At 42.7% G+C, this 21,798-nt stretch overlaps 1 protein-coding gene across 12 annotated transcripts in view; it reads left to right on the top strand.

Annotated features, from left to right (window-relative positions):
• Positions 1 to 21,798, top strand: part of CELF6 (CUGBP Elav-like family member 6) — a 660,136-nt gene that overhangs the window by 19,793 nt on the left and 618,545 nt on the right. For all 12 annotated transcript variants that reach the window (XM_030187745.1, XM_030187705.1, XM_030187697.1 and 9 more), the window contains exon 2: positions 9,044 to 9,126. In XM_030187745.1, coding sequence (XP_030043605.1) covers positions 9,044 to 9,126 — 83 coding nt within the window. The remainder of the gene's footprint in view (positions 1 to 9,043; positions 9,127 to 21,798) is intronic.

The following is a 21,798-nucleotide window of genomic DNA, read 5'->3' on the forward strand; positions in this document are numbered from 1 at the left end:
TGGTCGTTTCTGATTTTCGGCGATAATGGAAACCAAGGACGTCCATCTCAGAAACGGTCAAATGCAAGACATTTGGTCATGGGAGGAGCCAGCATTTGTAGTGCACAGGTCCCCCTGAAATACCAGGACAGCAACTGGGCACCCTAGGGGGCACTGCAGTGGACTTCATAAATTGCTCCCAGGTACATAGCTCCCTTACCTTGTGTGCTGAGCCCCCCAACCCCCCCCCAAACCCACTCGCCACAACTGTACACCATTACCATAGCCCTTATGGATGAAGGGGGCACCTAGATGTGGGTACAGTGGGTTTGTGGTGGGTTTTGGAGGGCTCGCTGTTTCCTCCACAAACGTAACAGGTAGGTAGGGATGGGGCTGGGTCCGCCTGTCTGAAGTGCACTGCACCCACTAAAACTGCTCCAGGGACCTGCATACTGCTGTGATGGACCTGAGTATGACATCTGAGGCTGGCAATCAATATTTTGAAAGATATTTTTTGAGGGTGAGAGGGGGTTGGAGACCACTGGGGTAATAAGGGGAGGTGATCCCCGATTCTCTCTGGTAGTCACCTGGTCAGTTCGGGCACCTTTTTGTGCCTTGGTCGTAAGAAAAACAGGACCAGGTAAAGTCGTCCAAGTGTTCATCAGAGATGTCCTTGTTTCTTTCGATTACGGGTCGAGGACGTCCTAGTGTTAGGCACGCCCAAGTTCCACTCTGAAAATAGCAGGAACAAATCAAGATTGGGTGTGCATATGGAGTATTGCATCATATCTTATGTAACGGATTTGTCTTATTGGGCAGACTAGATGGACCATACAGGTCTTTATCTGTCATCATCTACTATGTTACTATGTTAATTGTTTTTTTTTAAACAAGCAATTATTGGCACTAATTAGATTGGCATTTACGTGTGTAAAATTAGGCGTGATACAAAAAAGAGGGTGTGGAAATGGAAGGGTCATGGGTGGGTCATGTGTGGATTGGGGGTGATTGTTTAAGTTACGCATGTACTTATAGAATAAGGGCATCTATGCCTAAATTTACATGTGAGTATTTGCACCACATTTTAGTTGATATAAATGGCCATGCCTAAAGTTAGGCGCAGTTCCCGGGCATAAGTGCTATTCTACAAACCACACCTAACTTTAAGCGCATTTTGGAGAATAACTTTTTTTTTCTATGCCGATTATTTTTTGGCGTAAATACTTCTCCAATTGGCAATATTCACTAAATTGTCCTCTGTGGGATTAAATTCACACTCTACTATACTTCACTCCCACTAGTTCAATTCTTCACCTCCACATACATATTCAATTTTCTTTTCCTTTGTGACCTCAGTTGTGCACACCGTCAAGAATCAATAATGGCAATGAAATCTGCACAAATATCTTCACCGGTTCACATTTTTCATGCTTAGTTTTTCTAAATTAACTTATTTATATATTTTTATTTATTTAAATCTGTTTTCAAATACTCATCTTAATGATGTAATTCGGACCCAGGGGCTGATGTTATCGCCCGACATGCACGTTTCGCCATATCCACGGGCTGTTTCAAGGACTGGCCCCTACATGAAATAAAGATATATATTAAAACCACACCTCCCTTCTACGGTACGTCAATGGATACACATTCTATTAAATTCATCCACTGACCCCCCCGTCTTACCTTTCGTCGTTTAAGCGCCAGCTCAACTTTAGATCAACGGGTTCTTCCCCTTCCCAAGATGGCGGCGGCGTCTCCTAATCCCACCTTTTAATGTTTTTATCGATCTGACGTCACCTACCTACGTTTAGGGCCCTAATTGGACAGAAAAACTCCTACACATTTACATAAGGGACGCCCATTCTAACTCTCCATTTAAACCGGAGGGCATAACCGATTGTAACATAAATATATATCGCTGTTCTTTAAAATTAAGCACTTTATTTACTGAGCCCCCCTCCGTCCCTACTGATATATGTTCCATTGCCATTATTGATTCTTGGTGGTGTGCACAACTTAGGTCACAAAGGAAAAGAAAATTGAATATGTATGTGGAGGTGAAGAATTGAACTGGTGGGAGTGAAGTATAGTAGAGTGATTATTTTTTGGCGCCATATATAGAATTTATCACTTAAGGTGTGGACGCTCAGAGCAATTCTGTAACATTTCAAACTATATGTTGGCCACATGGCTGACTATTGATCTTAATACCTTTTACAAATAAACTCTGACTCCAACAATCTGCTTGGCCAGTTGTAAGTTTTCATCCGTACCACATCCTTTCTGTCAGGACAATTGTAGTGCTAATACTACTTTGTATTTCTCATTCCGGAAATGGCGATCACCATTACGGCATAATGTAAGCCACATTGAGCCTGCAGAAAGGTGGGAAAATGTGGGATACAAATGCACCAAATAAATAAATAAAATTGTCTGAGATGTTATCTTCCAGATTCTATATAGCATGCCTACAGATCCATGCCAAAATCCAAGCAGATTCTGTAATAACATGTGTAACTTAACAAGCTTAACAAACTAATGATCGCTGATAACAGCACTTAACAAGCAATAATGAGCACTAAATGGCACTAATTAGAATTTATGCACACAACTCACTAAGCGCATTCTGTAATGAACTGCACCTAACTTCTAATGTGCACAGGCGAAAAGGGGCTATGGGTGGGGAAATGGCCATTTCATGGGCATTCTGAAATGTATGTGCATAGTTATAGAATATGACCCAGTGCACCTAAATCTAGACGCTGGGATTTACACCATGTTTTCACTGGTGTAAATGGAAAGTGCATAGTTTTAGTTGATGAGAAATCATCTAAGACTATTCTATATACCACGCCTAAATCTAGGCGCCACTTATAGAATACTCTTAGTTGGCACTGATTTCTGCACCAATTTTTTAGGCACCATATATAGAATCTCCCCTATAGGTGTAAACTAAAAGTAACTTGTTAGGTCACTTCTTCTACTCATCACTGTGAGCTCCTTCCAGCACAAGGCACATATTAAGAGGAGTCTTAGCTGTGAAAGTGAACAATTTAAGGCCATGGCCAACACTCCTGGCTTTACAATCCGTTTCTCATTACCACTGTATGTGCAAAAACACATCCATTTGGAGACAGTAACCAAGAGGAAGATTTGTGTCTGAATTGAGCCTAATGACATTATAAAGCAATTATAGACTCTGGGGTGTTTCATCCCATAGATGGGATTGTTATTATCATAGACTGAGAAATACAGGAGTTTATAAAAATGGTTTCAATGATCCCATGTGTGAAATAAAAATATTTATCTCTGCAAAGTTAATTATGATCAAATGAAAAGCCTTGTTGAAGCACATCAGTAAATAAACTCCAACCATAATAATTTGGAATTTATGTAGCTCTTTTTATCCAAGCAGGATCCCAAATGTGATTTACAATTATAGCAGTTCAGAAGGAAATGTGCAGCCGCCTTGGGGTGGATAGCCGTGAATGCACACTGCATAGCATCTTCTGAGGGGTGGGAGGAGGGGGAGGGAGAGGAACAGTAGTAGCGCTGGACAATTAAACCAGTGGGAACTTAGGTGCAGACAAGCATGGTTTTAGTCAAAAACAATGGCAGGGCTGGACAAAACTCCTAAATAAATCCCTCACTCCTAGTACCGTGTTTTAACTTGTGCATCTCTAGAAATAAACTCACAAAACCATTCATTAGACTTCTGTATTGTCAGTGTTCTAAATGGCTTTTTCTGAAATGCAAAGTCTATTTTTCCCACACTCCGACAGTGAATCAATCAATATTAGCCCACAAAATCTTTGATTTAATGTCTATTTTTCTTCAGCATTCATAGGGGTGCAAGAAGGGCAAGCAACTTTCATTTATGTGATTTTGTTCCTGAATCCTTTTTTTAATCTTTGTGTGAAGTTTACAGATGAGGATGGATGTAAGTACTAGGTAAAGATAGATGATCCTGTTAAAATCGAATTTGAGTCTCATCCCACTAACTGTGCCAAACACAACTCAGTCTGGCCTGGTCAATTAGGACCCCTCCTACAAACCCAGATAAATCTGAAATGCAACCGTCTTGACTTCTATTACTATGCTGACTCTGGTTCACTGGTGTAGCTTTGTGGGGCCATGGGGTTCTGGGCCCCCCAAAATTTCCTGTGGGCCCCTGATTTTGCTGGCGGGGGTCCCCAACCTCCACTAACTGAAGCATTGTCCAGCGCTGGTCTCCAGTGTCACCACGTTGCCTGCTCTACTCTGTCTTCCTCTCATGTTGGTTCGCTCCTTTTAGTGAAACTGAGCATGGTCGATTTCACTAAAAGGAGCGTGCAGGACATGAGGGGAAGACAGAGCAGGGCAGACAACATGGCGGCGCCAGAGACTGGCACTGGACAACGCTTCAGCTGGCAGGAGTTGGGGACCCCATCAGCCAAGGTATTTGCTGCAGCAGTGGGTGGGAAGCAGTAGGGTGGCGGGGGGGGGGGGGGGGGGGGGGGGGGAGGCGGCGGAGGGGCAGCAGACTAAAAGTGCCCCCCCCCCAGCTCGGGCTCTGCTCTGGCTACGTCTCTGCCCTGGTTGCTAACTCACCTAGGCAAGTCAGGGCAGTCAGATCCAAACCTAATTTTGCATCTTGATATACATCGAGGCGTCATCCTATTTCTTTCCTATATTGCACTACTGGGTTGGTGGATGCCCTCACTGACATGTGGGCACTGAATGGTGTGCTCTTCTCAGACCCTACCCACTCCTTCTGGATTGTGTTTTGATATTGAATATTTAATTTCCCCTATGCATTGTATTTCATTTTTGATTTTCAGACATGTTATTACTGAGTTTCATTTCTATTTCATTTAAACTGATCCTTTTTTTAAAAGTTCTTTAAAAAAAAGGGAGATAAATTGATGTTCTCGACTGGTCATACCACCAGATGGCATCAGTCTAATTGGTCTAAAATAGATCCAACTTCTTAAAAAACAGGAACATTTTTTTGCCATGTGTGCAGAGTATTTGGCACCCTATCAGGCTTATTTTTGAAAGAGAAGGGCACCCATCTTTCAACACAAATCGGGAGATGGGCATCCTTCTCCCAGGGTCGCCCAAATTGGCACAATCGAAAGCTGATTTTGGGCGTCCCCAACTGCTTTCCATCGTGGGGACGACCAAAGTTCCCGGGGGCATGTCAAAAGCATAGCAAAGGCAGGACTGGGGCGTGCTTAACACATGGGCGTCCTCGGCCGATAATGGAAAAAAGAAGGGCGTCGCTGACGAGCACTTGGCCGACTTTACTTGGTCCTTTTTTTCTTACGACCAAGCCTCAAAAAGTTGCCCGAACTGGCCAGATGACTACTGGAGGGAATCGGGGATGACCTCCCCTTATTCCCCCAGTGGTCACTAACCCCCTCCCACCCTAAAAAAACTTTTAAAATATTTTTTGCCAGCCTCTATGCCAGCCTCAAATGTCATACCCAGCTGCCTGACAGCAGTATACAGATCCCTGGAGCAGTTTTAGTGGGTGCAGTGCACTTCAGGCAGGCGGACCCAGGCCCATCCCCCCCCCCCACCTGTTACACTTCTGGTGGTAAATGTGAGCCCTTCAAAACCTACCACAAACCCACTGTACCCACATCTAGGTGCCCCCCTTCATCCCTTAGGGCTATGGTAGTGGTGTACAGTTGTGGGGAGTGGGGTTTTTTTTTTGGCGGGGGTTGGGGGGCTCAGCACCCAAGGTAAGGGAGATATGCACCTGGGAGCAATTTCTGAAGTCCACTGCAGTACCCCCGAGGGTGCCCGGTTGATGTCCTCTCATGTCAGAGGGACCAGTGCACTACGAATGCTGGCTCCTGCCATGACCAAAGGGTTTGCATTTGGTCATTTCTGAAATGGGTGTCCTCGGTTTCCATTATGGCTAAAAACCGGGGACGACCATCTCTAAGGACGACCATCTCTAAGGTCAACCTAAATGTTGAGATTTGGGTGTCCCCAACCGTATTATCGAAACGAAAGATGGACACCCATCTTGTTTCGATAATACGAGTTTCCCCGCCCCTTCGCCAGGATGTTCTGCGAGGACGTCCTCAGGAAAACTTGGGCGCCTAGTTCGATTATGCCCCTCTACGTGAACCTTCAACCTTGGTCATCATACTTTTAAATATTAAACCTCGTTTTCTGAATATATACATGATAATAAAGTCATGCAGCCAAACTTTCGATTAGCGTGCAAATTAGGGTGCAGAAGTTATAAATCAGTGCCAGTTGTGCATCTAACTTAATTATTAAATTAAGCACCAATTGGCATTAAGAACCCATAATAGCCTTTAAGTGGTGCTAATTGGCTATGTTGGGGGCATTCCAGGGACATGACCGGTTAAGTCCCGATATTCGGAACTTAACCGCTCAGACTTAGGAGCCAAATAAGGTTGCATAAAAAACAGGCCTATCTTTGCCTGCTAAGCCATGGGCAGTTAATTGAATATCAACTTAACTGGTCATGCGCTAGCTGGCATTGAAAAACCTGGATTATCAATGCCGGTCACCGGAAACACCCAACATTGAATACCAGGTTGAACACTGGTAATGGGCAGTCAAAATGCTGCCTGCCAGCAGTTGAATATTGGTGGTGGAGGGGGATAGTGCCAATGTAGTGCACAACTACAAGGGGGCGTGACCATGGGCAGGTCAAGGATGTGTCTTACAGTTGTGCACTTAAGTTACAGAATACTATCATGTGCACAATTGCCAATTTTAGGCACCAGCATTTATACCAACCTTTGATGTGGCCTTAAGCGCTCATGCCTAAAAAGCACGTGAAAGCCAAAATGCCTTATTCCATAATGGTAATTTTGCTCGCAGTCGCCATTACAGAATTGATGCTTAGTACTCATATTTTTGGTGCCCTTTGTAGAATCTACCCTATTGTGTCCTTATAGTCCAGTGGTTCTTAACCTAGTCTTGAGATATCCACAATGAATATGCGGAACATAGATTTGCAAGCAAACAAGAAAACCACAGGATAAACCCCTATAGCACATATAGAACACAACAACAAAAATAGGGATTTACTCAATGACTTCCAACCAGAGCAAAAATACCAAGACAGTCTTTATTATGCAAAGCAGCAGAATGAGGAACCGACACGGGACCGTATTTCGGCAGATGTGTCCACCTACCTCAGGGATCACAACACACTGTAAAATGTGCAGACTATATCTGTGGTACTTATTAAGGAAGGTATGAGCTGTTCCTACTAAATGTGGCATTCAGAAAAGAACTGGAGCACGTACAACATATAAACAGAGTGAAACCAAAAAGCTGTCATCTTGGTATTTTTGTTCCAGTTGGAAGTAATTGAGTTATCCCCTACTTTTGCTGTTGTGTTTTAGGAGACAGATTTGCTACATTTTTTGAAGGTGTGAATAAACATAGATAAACATGGATAAAAGGGAGCAGGTTGATGTAGTGAATCTAGATTTTCAGAAAGCTTTGACAAAATCGTGAGAGACTCCTGAGAAAATTAAAAAGCCGTGGGATGGGAGTGGAATGTGTTGTTGTGGATTGGAAACTGGTTAAAATATAGAAAACAGAGAGTAGGGTTAAATGGACAGGTCTCTGAATGAAAGAAGGTGAATAGAGGAGTGCCACAAGCATCTGTTCTAGTGCTGGTGTTTTAAAACATATTTATAAATGATCTGGAAATGGGAATAATGAGTGAGTTATTCAAATTTGTGGATGACACAGAACTATTCAAAGTGGTGAAATTCCATTGGACTTCGTGAAATTGCAGGAGGACTTTGGGGGGCTGGAAGACTGGGCATCCAAATGACAGATGAAAATTAAAGTGGACAAGTGTAGAGTGATGTACGTTGGGAAGAAAAACCCAAATTATAGCTACAGGTTCCCCATTAGGAATCACCACCAAGGAAAAGGATTTAGGGGAGAAGGCGGGACTGGGGCGTGTTTATCGGCTGAGGAGAGATGGGCGCCCTCGGCCGATAATCGAAAAAAGAAAGGCGTTTTTAGCGTGAATTTGGGTCACTTTTTTGGACCCTTTTTTTTCATGAACAAGTCCCAAAAAAGTGCCCTAAATGACCAGATGACCACCGGAGGGAATCGGGGATGACCACCCCTGACTCCCCCAGTGTTCACTAACCCTCTCCCACCCTCAAAAAAAACAACTTTAACAACTTTTTTTTCCAGCCTGTATGCCAGCCTCAAATGACATACCCAGCTCCATCACAGCAGTATGCAGGTCCCTGGAGCAGTTGTTAGTGGGTGCAGTGGATGTCAGCCAGGTGGACCCAGGCCCATCCCCCCTACCTGTTACACTTGTGGTGGTAAATGGGAGCGCTCCAAACCGCCCCCAAAACCCACTGTACCCACATCTAGCTGCCCCCCTTCAGCCATAAGTGCTATGGTAATGGTGTAGAGTTGTGGGCAGTGGGTTTTGGGGGAGACTTGAGGGGCTCAGCACCCAACGGAAGGAAGCTATGGACTTGGGAGGTGTTTTACTTTTTTTTTTTAATTGTTACAAGTGCCCCCTAGGGTGCTTGGTTGGTGTCCTGGCATGTGAGGGAGACCAGTGCACTATGAATCCTGGCCCCTCCCATGACCCAATGCCTTGGATTTGTTTGTTTTTGAGCTGGGCGCCTTCGGTTTCCATTATCGCTGAAAAACGAAACCGCCCAGCTCAAATCCGCACAAATCCGATGCATTTGCCTGGCACAAACCGTATTATCAAAAAAAAAAGATGGGCGCCCATTTTTTTCCAAAATACGGTCTGTCCTGCCCCTTCACGTACCCGTTCTCGGACATAGACGCCCATGGAGATGGGCGTTCGCGTTTGATTATGCCCCTCTACGTGTGTTATTTATTTCTAATATTAAATGATGTGCATGTCACTGTGGGCCATGCTGGAATGACACAGCTGACAGGATCCTGTAATAGTTGCAATAGACCTCTCTTGTTATCTTGTATCTGGGTTAATGGCATTGGCTGTTACAAAAATTTTCTTCTTACAAAAATTCTTTTCTCTTACATCTGCTGCTTTCTCTCTTTTTCTCAGGTTGCGCCTTTCTGACATACTGTGCCCGGGAATCTGCACTGAAAGCACAAAGTGCCCTCCATGAGCAGAAAACTCTCCCTGGGGTAAGTGCCTGATTTTCCCTCACTTTTCAGATGGGAACGTTACATCGGTGTGCATATATTTATTTTACAAACCCCGGTTCTAAAAGTGAGCATGGAAAGATGCAAAGTGGACCTAGAGTTCATAATCAGATCTGTATGGTAGAAGTTGTTACCAGCCCACTATAGTTTTAGGAAAAGACCTTGACTGACTGAACCTATGTGGGAACTCATATCCTAACCTGAATGGAATGTCTCTTTCTTATCTACTGCTTCCATAGCCAGACAAAAGACTACATTTTTATAGAATGTTAGAAATCATTGCAGTTTCCACTGCTCTGAAACCCCACTCTGCGTGTTCCTTGGTGACACTGCATACTTGCTTTCAATGTGCTGCTTAGGTTATGCACTCAGCACATTGTTGTAATAGATATGTACTGCATGCAGGGTGGATTTCTGTTGGGTTTGACACTGAGGTATTGCTTTGCTGTGAATTGCCCCAGTATATGGCTCTGTTTCTGAACAATCCCAGGCATTATCTTGGATAAGCAGAAACAAACAGGAGACAGTCTGCTGCAGAAGTTGACAGACAACCAAACAGCAGCAACGATCCAAGGAAGAATAAACACAGCATGAGTTTATCCAAATGTCAACCTTAATGGAAACAGGACCCATCCTGACCAAGTTTCGGGAAAACCTTTGTGAGGGGTCATGAGTTTCCACAATACATTCAAAGATTCAAAGCATGTACTGCACTACCTGCATTTAAATGAAAAATGTGGTCCAATGTCAAAAGTACAAGAATGCAGCCAACAGCATCTGCTTAGAAAAATCTCTGGTCCAATCCCAGATTGGTGGTTACTGACTTTTGGAATTGGACCAGAGCTTTTTTTAATGCAGGCTTTTGGCTGCATTCTTGTACTTTTGACATTGGATCTCATTTTTCTTTTAAATGCAGGTATTGCTGTACATGCTTTGAATCTGTGAATGTATTGTGCAAACCCATGATCCCTGACAAAGGTTTTCCCAAAACTTGGCCAGGTGGGGCCCTGTTTCCATTAAGGTTGACATTTGGATAAACTCATGCTGTGTTTGTCCTTCCTTGGATCACTGCTGCTGTTTGGTTATCTATTATCTTGGATAATCCATAGGATGTAATTCTAGTCCAAGGTTTTCTCAAACATTGCTCTGGTTCCAAGTTGCCTCTGAATGTGTTTCTGGTTCTGAGTCCCTTTAGAGTATATTCTGGTTCTGAATTGCCCTGTGGCAATTGTTCTGGTTCCTGGTTGCCTCCAGTGCCTTGGTCTGGATCGGAGTTGACTTCTCAATGAGAAGTTCTCATGCATTGGTTTGGTTCCGAGTTCCCCCTAGGGTGTTACTCTGGTTCTGAATGGACTCCAGTGTGTTGCCTGGGCTGGCAGTTGCTCCCAGCTGGTAACTGTGTGTGACTCACAGCACAGTGCTGCATTGGTTATGCATATCTAATATATTAACTACACAGAACAAAAAAATATTTTCTGTGAGATGCTGCTGAGAGGAGGAGGAACCCAGAGGGCAAGAGAGAAATTTGCACTTCAGAAATGAAACCCAGATGTCTGTCACCTCCTGCTGGTAGCTAGGAGGGCAGTGATAAGCAGGCCTATCCTTCTTCCATTGCCAGGACAGAATTCATCAGTTAACGCTCCCTGCAAGCCGTGGGGAAGGAAAGGATGCCGGGAGATTACAGACTGCTGCTGTGTCTTCACATCCATCCTGCATTCCTAACTCATTTTAAATGGCCCAAACAAAATTATCACTTTACTCTCAGGGTTTCAAAACATCAAGCACGAGAGATTTATTTCGACACTTAGATGCTTCTGACATAATCAACAGATATTGTCGGCCAAGGTGATACACATCAAAAGACAAAACTAAAAATGTTAACAAATCAAAAATAAACAGAATACATATTTCCTATTCTTTATCAACATCACCATCTGCTATCACCACCCATTCTCCTGTGTCTTCTGATGAACCCCCTTCCCATTTCTGCCCCTGCCACATAGTCCCTCATTCAATGAATAACTTACCGTCAAACTCTTGCTAGAGCTCTGCTGCTGCAAAAGAGGAGAAAAACCTCGTCTGCAGGCTTTCTGCCCCAATGCATGCACTTCAATGAATATTTTCTATTCAAGTATAATATCTATAATACAGGCTGGGGATAGGGTATATTAGACATTTATCCTTAGTGACATTTTCCCATTCGGTTCGATGGTTACAGCTAAAAGAGTCACATGGTGAACACACACACACACACACACACACGAAAAGTGAACTAATAAGATTCAGTTATAGCTAAGTCACCTGATGATCACACACATACCTTGGAAATGTGAACTAATTTAACCTTTATGCATGTGCCAAAAGATAGAAAAGCAGCAGACAATATCGTATGTAGAGAGCTTGGTTTGTGCAAAACACCCAAGGCAGAAAGAAGTTTGTACATGGTTTAACAGATGTGGATTTATCTTTTGAGAAAATTTATGGAAAATTCAGAGTAACAGAGGGTAGGAGAAAGAGGCTGGAGGGGCATATTTTTGTTTTTGACTATTTTGCAGAAACACTGGTCTTTAGTTTATGTTGCAAGATATCACAATGAGATGGTATTAGAATGTTGCTCAGCCTTGCGTTAGATTTGTCTATCCAGTCCATCCGATCAGGTGTGAAGAGGCCACACATGTTTACAGTAATTTGTGTTTGATTGTTACAATTTTTCAGCTTGCATTCTGCCCATAGATTTATATCATGAAGTCTGAAGCAGGGGCGTAGCCAGACAACAGATTTTGGGTGGGCCTGGGCAAGAAGTGGGTGGGTACCAAGTGTTCTCCCTGCCCCCCCCCCCCCCACCCCACCACCACAGAAAAAATATCTCAGCTGGCTGGAAAACACTTCTTTCTACCTTGGCAGTCTGCAGCAGGCTTACGCTGAAAACTGAGCATGTGCATATGCCAATATCATGGAGAGTAGCGTTTTTGTTACCATCAGGGGGAAGTCTTCAGCTGGCGGAGCTTGGGATCCCCACCAGCTACTGCTAAACATGTGCTACTGATGGGTGGGCCTGAGCCCTAAATGGGTGGGCCCTGGCCCACCCAGGCCTACCTGTGGCTACGCCACTGGTCCGAAGTTCAGGTAAATTCAGGCTGTGTATTGCTTGGGTGCCTCCTAGCCATCATATAGGGGCCTATTTACTAAGCTGCAATCACTGTTTAGTGCAATTAACATGTGCTAACAGTTAGCAAGATGCTACATTAACAGTTAATACGGCGTGTTAAATGTTAGCACATGTTAATTCCCTTGTTAACCAGCTAACACAGAAATTGCTATTCTGGGATTTGGAATGGGTGGTGACTAACATTGAAGGCATTAAATAGGTCATTATCTTGCATTAATTGCTGACATGGAAGATACTGCAGTGCAGTTAGTTGCATCTCCAAAGGTGTAGATAACTGCATTTTGTCTCATTATCGTCATGCAGCTAACCCATGGTAGTAAACTTTGGTCTGTACTAATTGAACAGCAGTCAGCCTGAAAGTGCTGGGAATGTTCCCAACAGTTCCCAGAGGTTTTGAACCTAACACATGATAGCTTAATAAATAGGCCTTACAGTGCACTAATTATTCTGCCATTCATTAGTATGCAAAACATATGTAAATGGATTTTTTAGGCTGTATTATGAATATTGCAATGTGTCCATCAAATATATGCACTGATAATATTTTTTGTATTTCTGCCTTGGCTTGCTCATTGCCCATGCCTGCTCTATCACTTGTACAGGTTTATCCAAGAAATCAAGACTACCAAGGCTAGCTTCTCATGCTTTCAGGCAGCACATGACACATCTCATATATATAAATATTTATCATAGAAGTGGCCATTAAACTCATAGGCAAGCTCAAGGGTGTACACCAAAGGGAGTTGCCCTTTTGGGATTTCTTTTAAGAATGACTGAGCATGCTGGATGTTAATATTTCTGTTTCGGTGGCTGTTTTCAGCTTGGCTGTCGTTACTGGGGCCTCTGTGTTAGTTGTTGAGGTGACTATTTTAAGCTTTTAGTTGTGATTTATTTATCTTGTTTATGTTTTAAGGTAGGTTGGGTAGACATTTGTTATATTGCTATTATGTTTATTGATGTATTATGCTATAATGATGTATTTGACTGCAAACTACTTTACATCCAGTTTTGGGAAGAAAAGCAGTATATACAGAAAGCTGAAACAGACAGAATGCAGACCTTGTAAGTGGAAGTTTGTGAGGCACATAGGGATGTATCAAATGAAAAACAAAAGTAGGAGGAAAACCCTCATGTACAACAAAAGCAATGGACAAAAAAGTGAGGACAGCTCAAGGAGGATATCAGGAAGTCTTTAGTGTTAATAGCTAATAAAATAACCCGGCACAGCCGTGTTTCTGCACCAAGGCCTGCATCAGGGGTCTAATGAATCTCTTATGTTGTTGCTGGTTGGTTAACCAAGAGTAATGTAGCTGTTTGGCTTCCATGAATTATAGAATTTCTTCACTGCAATCCGTGGTGGCAGCAAAACCAAGTTGTTTTGCTGCCACCGCAGACTGCAGCGAAGAAATTCTATAATTCACTGAAGCAAAACAGCTGCATTACTCTTGGTTAACCAACCAGCAACAACATAAGAGATTCATTAGACCTCTGATGCAGGCCTTGGTGCAGAAACACGATCGTGTCGGGTCATTTTCTTTTAGCTGTTGACATTAAAGACTTCCTGATATCCTCCTTGAGCTGTCCTCATAGGGATGTAGCATTACTTTATTTATTTGTAATTAGCTCACACTTTTTCCTTAGTAATTCAAGGCAAGATAAGTAATTAAAAATAGTTCTAATCAAATCGACTTCTGTGATACAACTTGAAAAATGAAAAGAGAATTAAGAATGCGTTTGGATATCTAAATAATAGATATTCATGAAGACAATGAGAACGACAGACAGAAATATTAGAAAATAAGTCAAGAACAATAATCTATCTGGGGAAGTATCAGCAGTTGCACCGGTAGGGCAGAGTGATATTCATGGAAAAAAGATCTAACTAACCTAAATTGTCTTAGGGTACCTTTTATGCAGCCTTGGTAGTGATTCCTGATGTGGCAAATGTGACAAAGTCTATTTAATTCCTTTAAGCTTCGTCACATTTGCTGCACAGGAATCACTACCAAGGCTTCGTAAAACAATCCTTAAGTTTAAAATGAGGCTCCATTGTGCATCTAAAATAACCCTCAGGACTCCTGTGGTTTTTTCAGCTGGTGGTATCTCACCATGTCCAAAGAAATATCTGTTGATAAATTTGGTGGATTATTAGTAAACCAGAGGACTTTGGTCTTGTTTGTATTTAGCCTCAGCAAGTGAGAAGTAATCCAACTTTTTATCTTTTCTATACAATTAGTTGTCTTAACAAAGGTAGAGTGGATTTTTGAGAACTGAAACAAGCACAAAAATATCATTTGCATAAGAATATAACCATTCTCCCTGGTCTAGCAGAGCTGACCCTTGGAAACTCATGAAGATGTTAAGCAATACTGGTGATAGAGATAACCCCTGAGGGATGCCGCATGGTAGTTGCCAAATGAATTATTATTTCCCATGCTTCAACACGCAGTAGATTCAATTGACTAGAAAATCTGTAAACCATTTAATAACTCTACCTGAAATATCTATTTCATTTAGCTTAAACACGTAATATAAGATGGTCAACTGTATCATATGCAGCCAAGATATCAAACTGCAGTAGAACCATCCGTTGTAAAATATCCCTTTGAAGACACATCATCCCAATCTCTTTAAAAAGGGCATGTCCCCAAACTCACCTCCCACTCTGGTCCCTTTTGAAAATAAAGAGTATCCATCACTGGACAGCCCCTGCATCCAGTGGTGTGCTGGAGGGGGCTCTTGCAGGCTCGCAAGAGCCGTTTGTTAAGTTTTTAAGAATTTTGGGAGCCGGTTGTTAAAGTAGGCCCCCCCATGGCTACTTTAACAACTGGCTTCCAAAATGCTCCTGAATTCTCTTTTACTTTGCTGGCAGAGATGCTGAGCCCTGCAAACCAAGTAAATAGATTACTGCTACTCCCTGCTCCTTGTTTCCAGCTCTGAGCAGCAGGCTGGGACTTCTCGTGCATGCGAGTCAAGTCCTAGTGTGCTGCTCAGAGCCAGAAACAAGCAGTGGGGAGTGGTGGCAGTCCATTTATAGGCTGTTGGAGCTTGGGCTCCCTGCCAGCAAAGGTATGCCTAGCATGCCTGCAAGAGGGAGGAGAATTGAGGCATAGATTGCCCCCACCAGTCCACCCCTGGACCCCCCAAATTGCAGGGCTGGCTATGCCCGGAGAGAGAACCCATTGTTAAAAATTTACCAGCACACCCCTGCCTGCATCCCTTTGCCCCGATCTCAAGTGAACCATCTTTAGTTTCCTATACACTCATTTTCATATGAGCAGATAGGACATATGACTTCCTTAATTTTCTTGGAATAGCTGATTGCTAAATCCTGATTTATGATATTCTAAGTCAAAGTAAGAACTCTCTGACTGTCCTTTGCTACTGTGAAAATCAGCCAGTCCTACTGAATGCATTGAGGCCACTTTTAGCTAACTATGGGGATCTTTTACAAAGCATCCAGTAAGCCCAACGCTGGCTTACCGAATACTAAATTGGGCCTACTGCTGGTCCAACCCAGCTGCTGGTGGTAGTTCCGCCCCAAGCGTGCACCATTTCCAGGGGGAAAAAGAAAAGCCCTGGCAATGACTTGCACGGTGGTAACCCAACCGTAATTGGGCATCCTGTGCACTGCCCAGTTACTGCTGGGTTACTGCAGAAGCCCTTATTGCCACCTCATTGGGTGTCGGTAAGGGCTCCTCGCTACATGGCCATGCGGTAAGAGTTCTCTTACCACATGGCTATGTGTGTCTGGGGGCTTTTTACCCACTGCAGTAAAAAGGGCCCTGGCACGCAAGAAAAACAGCCCCGCTGCTAGCGCAGGGCCCTTTTCCCCACAGCTTGGTAAAAGGTCCCCTAAGAACTTAAATGACTACATCAAAATCTTTGAAAATTGACCCCACTGAGCAATTAAATCTATCACCTTATATTTCAAAAAGGAACTAAATTTAAGTGCTAAAGGTTTGAGCAACCCCGGGGTCAGATCTAGGTTGGAAGGGGAACAGAAAATTAGGTGGCTAGTGCTGATGTTCAGTAATAGCCACCAAACTTGGGGGGCCAGATTCTTTATAAGATGCCTAAAAAATCCGTGCGGTAAACATTTCAAGCTAGGCGTATTCTATAAGTAGCACCTAGATTTAGGCAAGGATATAGTTGATATATATCCTTAGTTGATATCCCAGCACCTAAAACTAGGTGCCTCCATTGACACCAATGAAAACATGGCGTAAATCCCAGCATGTAGATTTACACGCACTGGGCCATATTCTGTAACTACGTGGGTAAATTTAGGAATGCCCATGAAATGCTCATGCCATGCCCCTTTTAAGCTGCACATATTAGAATTTAGGTGCAGTTCATGGCAGAATATGCTTAGCGAGTTGTGCGCGTAAATTCTATTTGTTGCCAATTACTGCTCATTATTGCTTGTTAGGTGCTGTTATTAATGTTGATTAGCTTGTTAAGCCAATTAAGTTCCGCACATTGTTATGGAATAGGCTTGGATTTCAATGCAGAACGCTAGGCGTGCTATATATAATCCGGTATAATATGGCTAATCAGATAGTGAATATGACATATCATTTCTTTGAACCATCTCAATTGCAAACATTTATTGATGAAAGATTTCCCAAATGACCACAGAGACGCTTTCTTACATGTTTGGACATTAAAAGTAGAAAGTAATCGTAATTCTTGACATCCATCCTTTTTGTGATATTGTTTCTTTTTTAGTATCCTTAGCCTCTATTAAGTATATCCATTTCAGTCTCCCCTAGCTTGTGGTCTGCTGCTTTAAAAAAAAAAAAATTATAGTTGTTGGGGTATTTTCCCCCCAAAATATTGTTTCTTTGATGTATTATGGCATGTTTTTTGACAAAGTTCGCTTTGGAAGTGTATTAAAACCTTTATAAATAAAGAATAAAAAAAAATATATGGCTAATCAAGGCTCAGTTACCCCCTCTCTTCCTAGCTGGACAGCAATTAAAAGTGAAAAGGTACCTGGTCCTGATTAAGCATTGAAAAAAAACTGGCGCTAATAATTATATGTTGTCCAAAGTTTGGATCTGGGATGATTACGCACTAAGCACGAATTCTATAAAGGCAGTTCCATGCAGAACTGCATTTATAGAATATTAGCTTAGTGTGCAATTTCACACCCAATTTTGGGTGCAAACACTTGATTCCAACTACTTTCTCTAGGCACAAAAATGCAAGTGTTCTCTAACTGTGCGCCCACATCCTGGGAACACCCCTGACCCACCCATGCCCCCTCTCCTGGCCATGTCTCCTTTGCAGTAGGGTATGAGATAAGTTAGGTGTACATGTTATAGTATAGGAACATAGGACAGATCCACACGTAACTACTAATGACTGCCAATGATTGATTGTTATCCCCTATGTAGCCAATTAGTTGACAGGCAATAATCTGTGATCTGCACCCAAAATTGTGGGCCAGCTGTGGGCGATCTATATAGAATCAGGGGTCTATGTTTATTGAATGATGGGTTTCTGAACTGGCCCTGGCCTAAGCGGAGGTCACTAACTAGCACAGCTAGATGTGGAATTACATCAGAATGGAAAAATAGGAACCCAACTGTTATATTTAACTGGAAGCGGCAGTTGGGTAACATATTGCTAATGGAAAAACTGACAGCAATGCAACGTGACCAGTTGGAAAAATTTGAAGAGTGATGGAAAGTTATTCTGAACTATTTGCAGCAGTAATATTGGAGAGGGGAAGAGGGGAGGGATTTTGATGGGGGGTTTAAAAAAAGAGGAGGTTGATTTTATAAAGGAATACTTGCAATTAAATGTTTTGCTCGTGTTGTATTTATTGTGTGATGAGAATGTTGAAAGATTGTCAATAGCTGCTGTGTTTCTGGTTGCATTATTTTTGATAAAAACAAAAAAACCTTAAAGTTAAAAGAAAAATGGCCCCATCACAACCCCCTCCCCCTGCAGCAGCTGCAATCCCCTCTGCCATTTCCATTACCTTGCCCCTCCTATTACCCACACCCCCACCTCCTTCCTAATATGCCAAATGACTCCCTGCAGCTGAACTAATAGAAGAGCTTACACTTCCCTCATGATGACTCAATGTGGGCTTTGTTGTCAGAGCAACAATCAATGCCCAGCTGCAAGGAGAGGGAGTCCTCCAGCTGGGGGGAGGGACGGGGTTTCAATGGGGTGAGTTTGGGATATCAGGAAGGAGGTTGTGAATGGGGCTCAGGCACGAGAAAGTGGGGGTGGCTAGATCATGGAAATGAAAGGGAAATGAGGTGTTTATTTATAAACTTCCATTGTTTCAGAAATGAGGGGTGCTGGGGATTGTGGGTGCCTTGGAAGGGAAGTAATAGAACTTGATTGTTGCGAATAGGGGAAGGGAATGTTTAAAATTTATGTTCTGCTGGGAGTGAGGAGGAGGAGATGGGATTATAGCTTCTGTTTTTGTTCTTTTAAAAATTATACTAGGTTGGTTAGCACTGAAAGTTAGCAACCCCTGCCACAGGGAGATGGTCTAAATACTTTCAGCGGAAAATTCAACCAGGTACATTCATCTGTTTCCAGACTTAAATTGTTGGTGCCTACAGGCAGAGTTGGGAGGTCAGCATCTGCCTCTTCCACAGAAATTGTCAGAGGAGTTTCCAGTACACAATACATATATTACCCCAACCCCATCCAGATCTTTCATGCTCCTGGCTTCTGCCTTAACCTCAGCCACTGTCCCTTTGGGCAGCCCTAGTAGCACTCAACCAAACACCAAAGGAAGAAGAATCAACACCTGCCAGATGAGATACTCAGAAAGAAGCAGAAGTAGCCTAGAACCACAGCAGCAGTAATTCTGTATTAAAATTCAGCAAGGGGCCTACCAGCTCTCACACTCCGACAGGCCTTGTGGCACTCTTACCCCTCCTCCACACCTCCTATTACCGTGAAAACCTGTGTGAGGGTCAGGATGCTGCAGGGCCTGTTAGTGCATGAGGGCTCATAGGTCCTGTGCTGAATTGGTTACCAGAGCTGCTGCTTTAGGGCAGTGCTGCTATTCAGAACAAGCAGAGCTGCGTGGACTGAGGCCTAGCAGGGTGATGATACTTTGCTGCTATCAAAATGTGTTGCTTTTTCCTAAATCCAGTTTTGAGCTCAGATGAAAAATCTCTGCTCAGGGGCTGTTTGAAAATTGACCTCTCTGTGACCCAACCCCCCCCCCCCCCCCTTTATTCCTGCAGGCTAACTAATGTTACACAAACTGGCAAGAATGCCATAATTCAAGTTCCAGGTCACAACACAGCCCTTTAGAAGCACTGACAAATGTACATTTGTAAAATATCCCAGTTTTGTGCAGTAAGAGTTTTCACTGGCAATACTGTGGAGTTGAGCATGTCACTCTAGGTGCTCCTACAATTTAATTTAATTCAATATATTGATTTATAAAGCTGCCTTTCCATCTGAAATTACTGCCCAAGGCAGGGTACAAGCAGTTAGATCTGCAACGACAGGCCACATTAACAAAATACAATAAAATATCAAAATAATCATAAAAGACATTTATAAATAAAACACTGCAATCATATGAAAGTAGCTATCATTGTTCCGTTTTCCAGTCTTTCCTTCCATAATTCTCCAGCAGTGCCATTATATTCTCACCAGAGGTGACAGCTTCTCCTGTTTATTTTTAAGTGCTTTGACAAGAAAACATGGTGGGATCTTGTTTAGATAAAAGGCTCCATATTAATTCTTGAAATTATTATTGTTATTGCAGGGCATATGTACTATAATGAAGATGTGTCCTCAGGCATAACTCCCTTTCACCACCCAAATAGTCATAACCGCCTACAAATTCTAGCAAGCGTGGACAGTACATATTGCACTCCCTGACCCAGAAACAACTAACTCCCTTTATGGTTTGTGATGGGGTAAGGCGAGGAGAGAAGAGGAGAAAGGAAGATGTGCTGAAAATGCATATACTCCTCCCTCCCCTGAAGAAAAAGCAAACAACAGCTGCTGGAGTATAACATAGCTGAGATTGAGCCATTCAGTAAGCTTACAGTAGAAAGCAACCAGAATAACTCAAACAGTATTATTTTTTTTTCTGTATGTGTAGTATTTTAGCCACAAAATAAATACATGTGCTTTGTTTTTCGAACTGGGATTCTTTGCTTAATTCTGTTCCAGAAACCCTTTCGTTTATCTGCAGGCAGTAACAGCAGTCTTCCAAATGTTCATCGATAAAGAACGCCAAGAAAACAAAAGCCATCCTCACTTTTCCCAGAATTCGTAGTTCTAGTGGGAAAAGTGCGAAGTGCGTTCCTTGCTCCCATCCATTAAGAATGAATGCAACAATCCTCTGTCAATCTTGCCACTTGTGAATAAAGCAGTTGTTCTTATTCATGACAGTAAAAGTCCTATTACTTGTTGTATACGAGCAGTGCTAATGTTGTATCGCTGTGACTGCAGATGTTGGAATCCTGGGCGAGTCTTGGCAGTACGAATCCTGTGTTTAATAATGCAACAATTGAAATGTTCCATCAGTTTTGCTGTCTCTGTTCCAGTTATGAAGCTGATTTTTATTTCTACCTTAAGTAGCTTTGTTGTTGTTGGTGTTTAAGAAAGTGCTCTTTTCAGACCACTGAGCTGCATTTGGGCTGTTTTTACTAAGCTATGGTAAGCACTACTGCAGTTTAAAAGGGCTTACCATGCGACACACTGAGGCGTCCTACAGTAATTTTGCAATGTGCACGTGCTAACCACTTGTTAAGAAATAATTTTAATTTCTTCACAGATGGGGCAAGTCTTGGGGTGGACAGTGGGTATTTTTGTGCTAATCAGTGCGACTACATTACCGTATGCTCACTGGTTACCGTAGGAGTAGCTCGTGAGCCTTTATCGCCTACAGAATAGGTGTTGGTAAGTGCTCATGTACTAATTTTTGTCATTGGCTGCGCATTAATGGCAACATTCCGGATGCACTAAAAATGGCCTTAGCACGTGGGAAAGACCTTCGTAAGGGTACACTAAGGTCACTTTTTCCTGCAGCTTAGTAAAAGGAGCCTTTTATATAGGAGGAAAAAGATGAGTCCTTGGATCTGAGGCTAGAGTTGGTCATTAGGGGTGTGTAAGCCAAATGTTTTTATTTTGTTTCAGGGGCAACGTCATAAATGGCGAGCACTATTCATGAGCAGCGTGTGCTGTCTGCAAAGAGTGCACGCTATTTACAACACAGAACAAAAACGTCAGATGTTTTTTCCTGTTAGGAGCTAAAAATGACATGAAACAACATGGGAAATGTTGTTGATAGTTCCCATGCTTGGAAAAAGAGAGGGAGTTCGAAATACAAAACACCAAGCAGAAGAACAAACAGCACCGAGGGCCTCCGGAGCTGGGATAGCAAAATTTTTTTTATTAAAAGACCCAACACGGGCTGTGTTTCAGCAACAATGTTTAAAAATATTGTAAACGCTTCGGACACAGTGACTTTTATTAAAGAA

This window comes from Microcaecilia unicolor, chromosome 1, assembly GCF_901765095.1.
Source record: "Microcaecilia unicolor chromosome 1, aMicUni1.1, whole genome shotgun sequence".
NCBI lineage: Eukaryota > Metazoa > Chordata > Amphibia > Gymnophiona > Siphonopidae > Microcaecilia > Microcaecilia unicolor.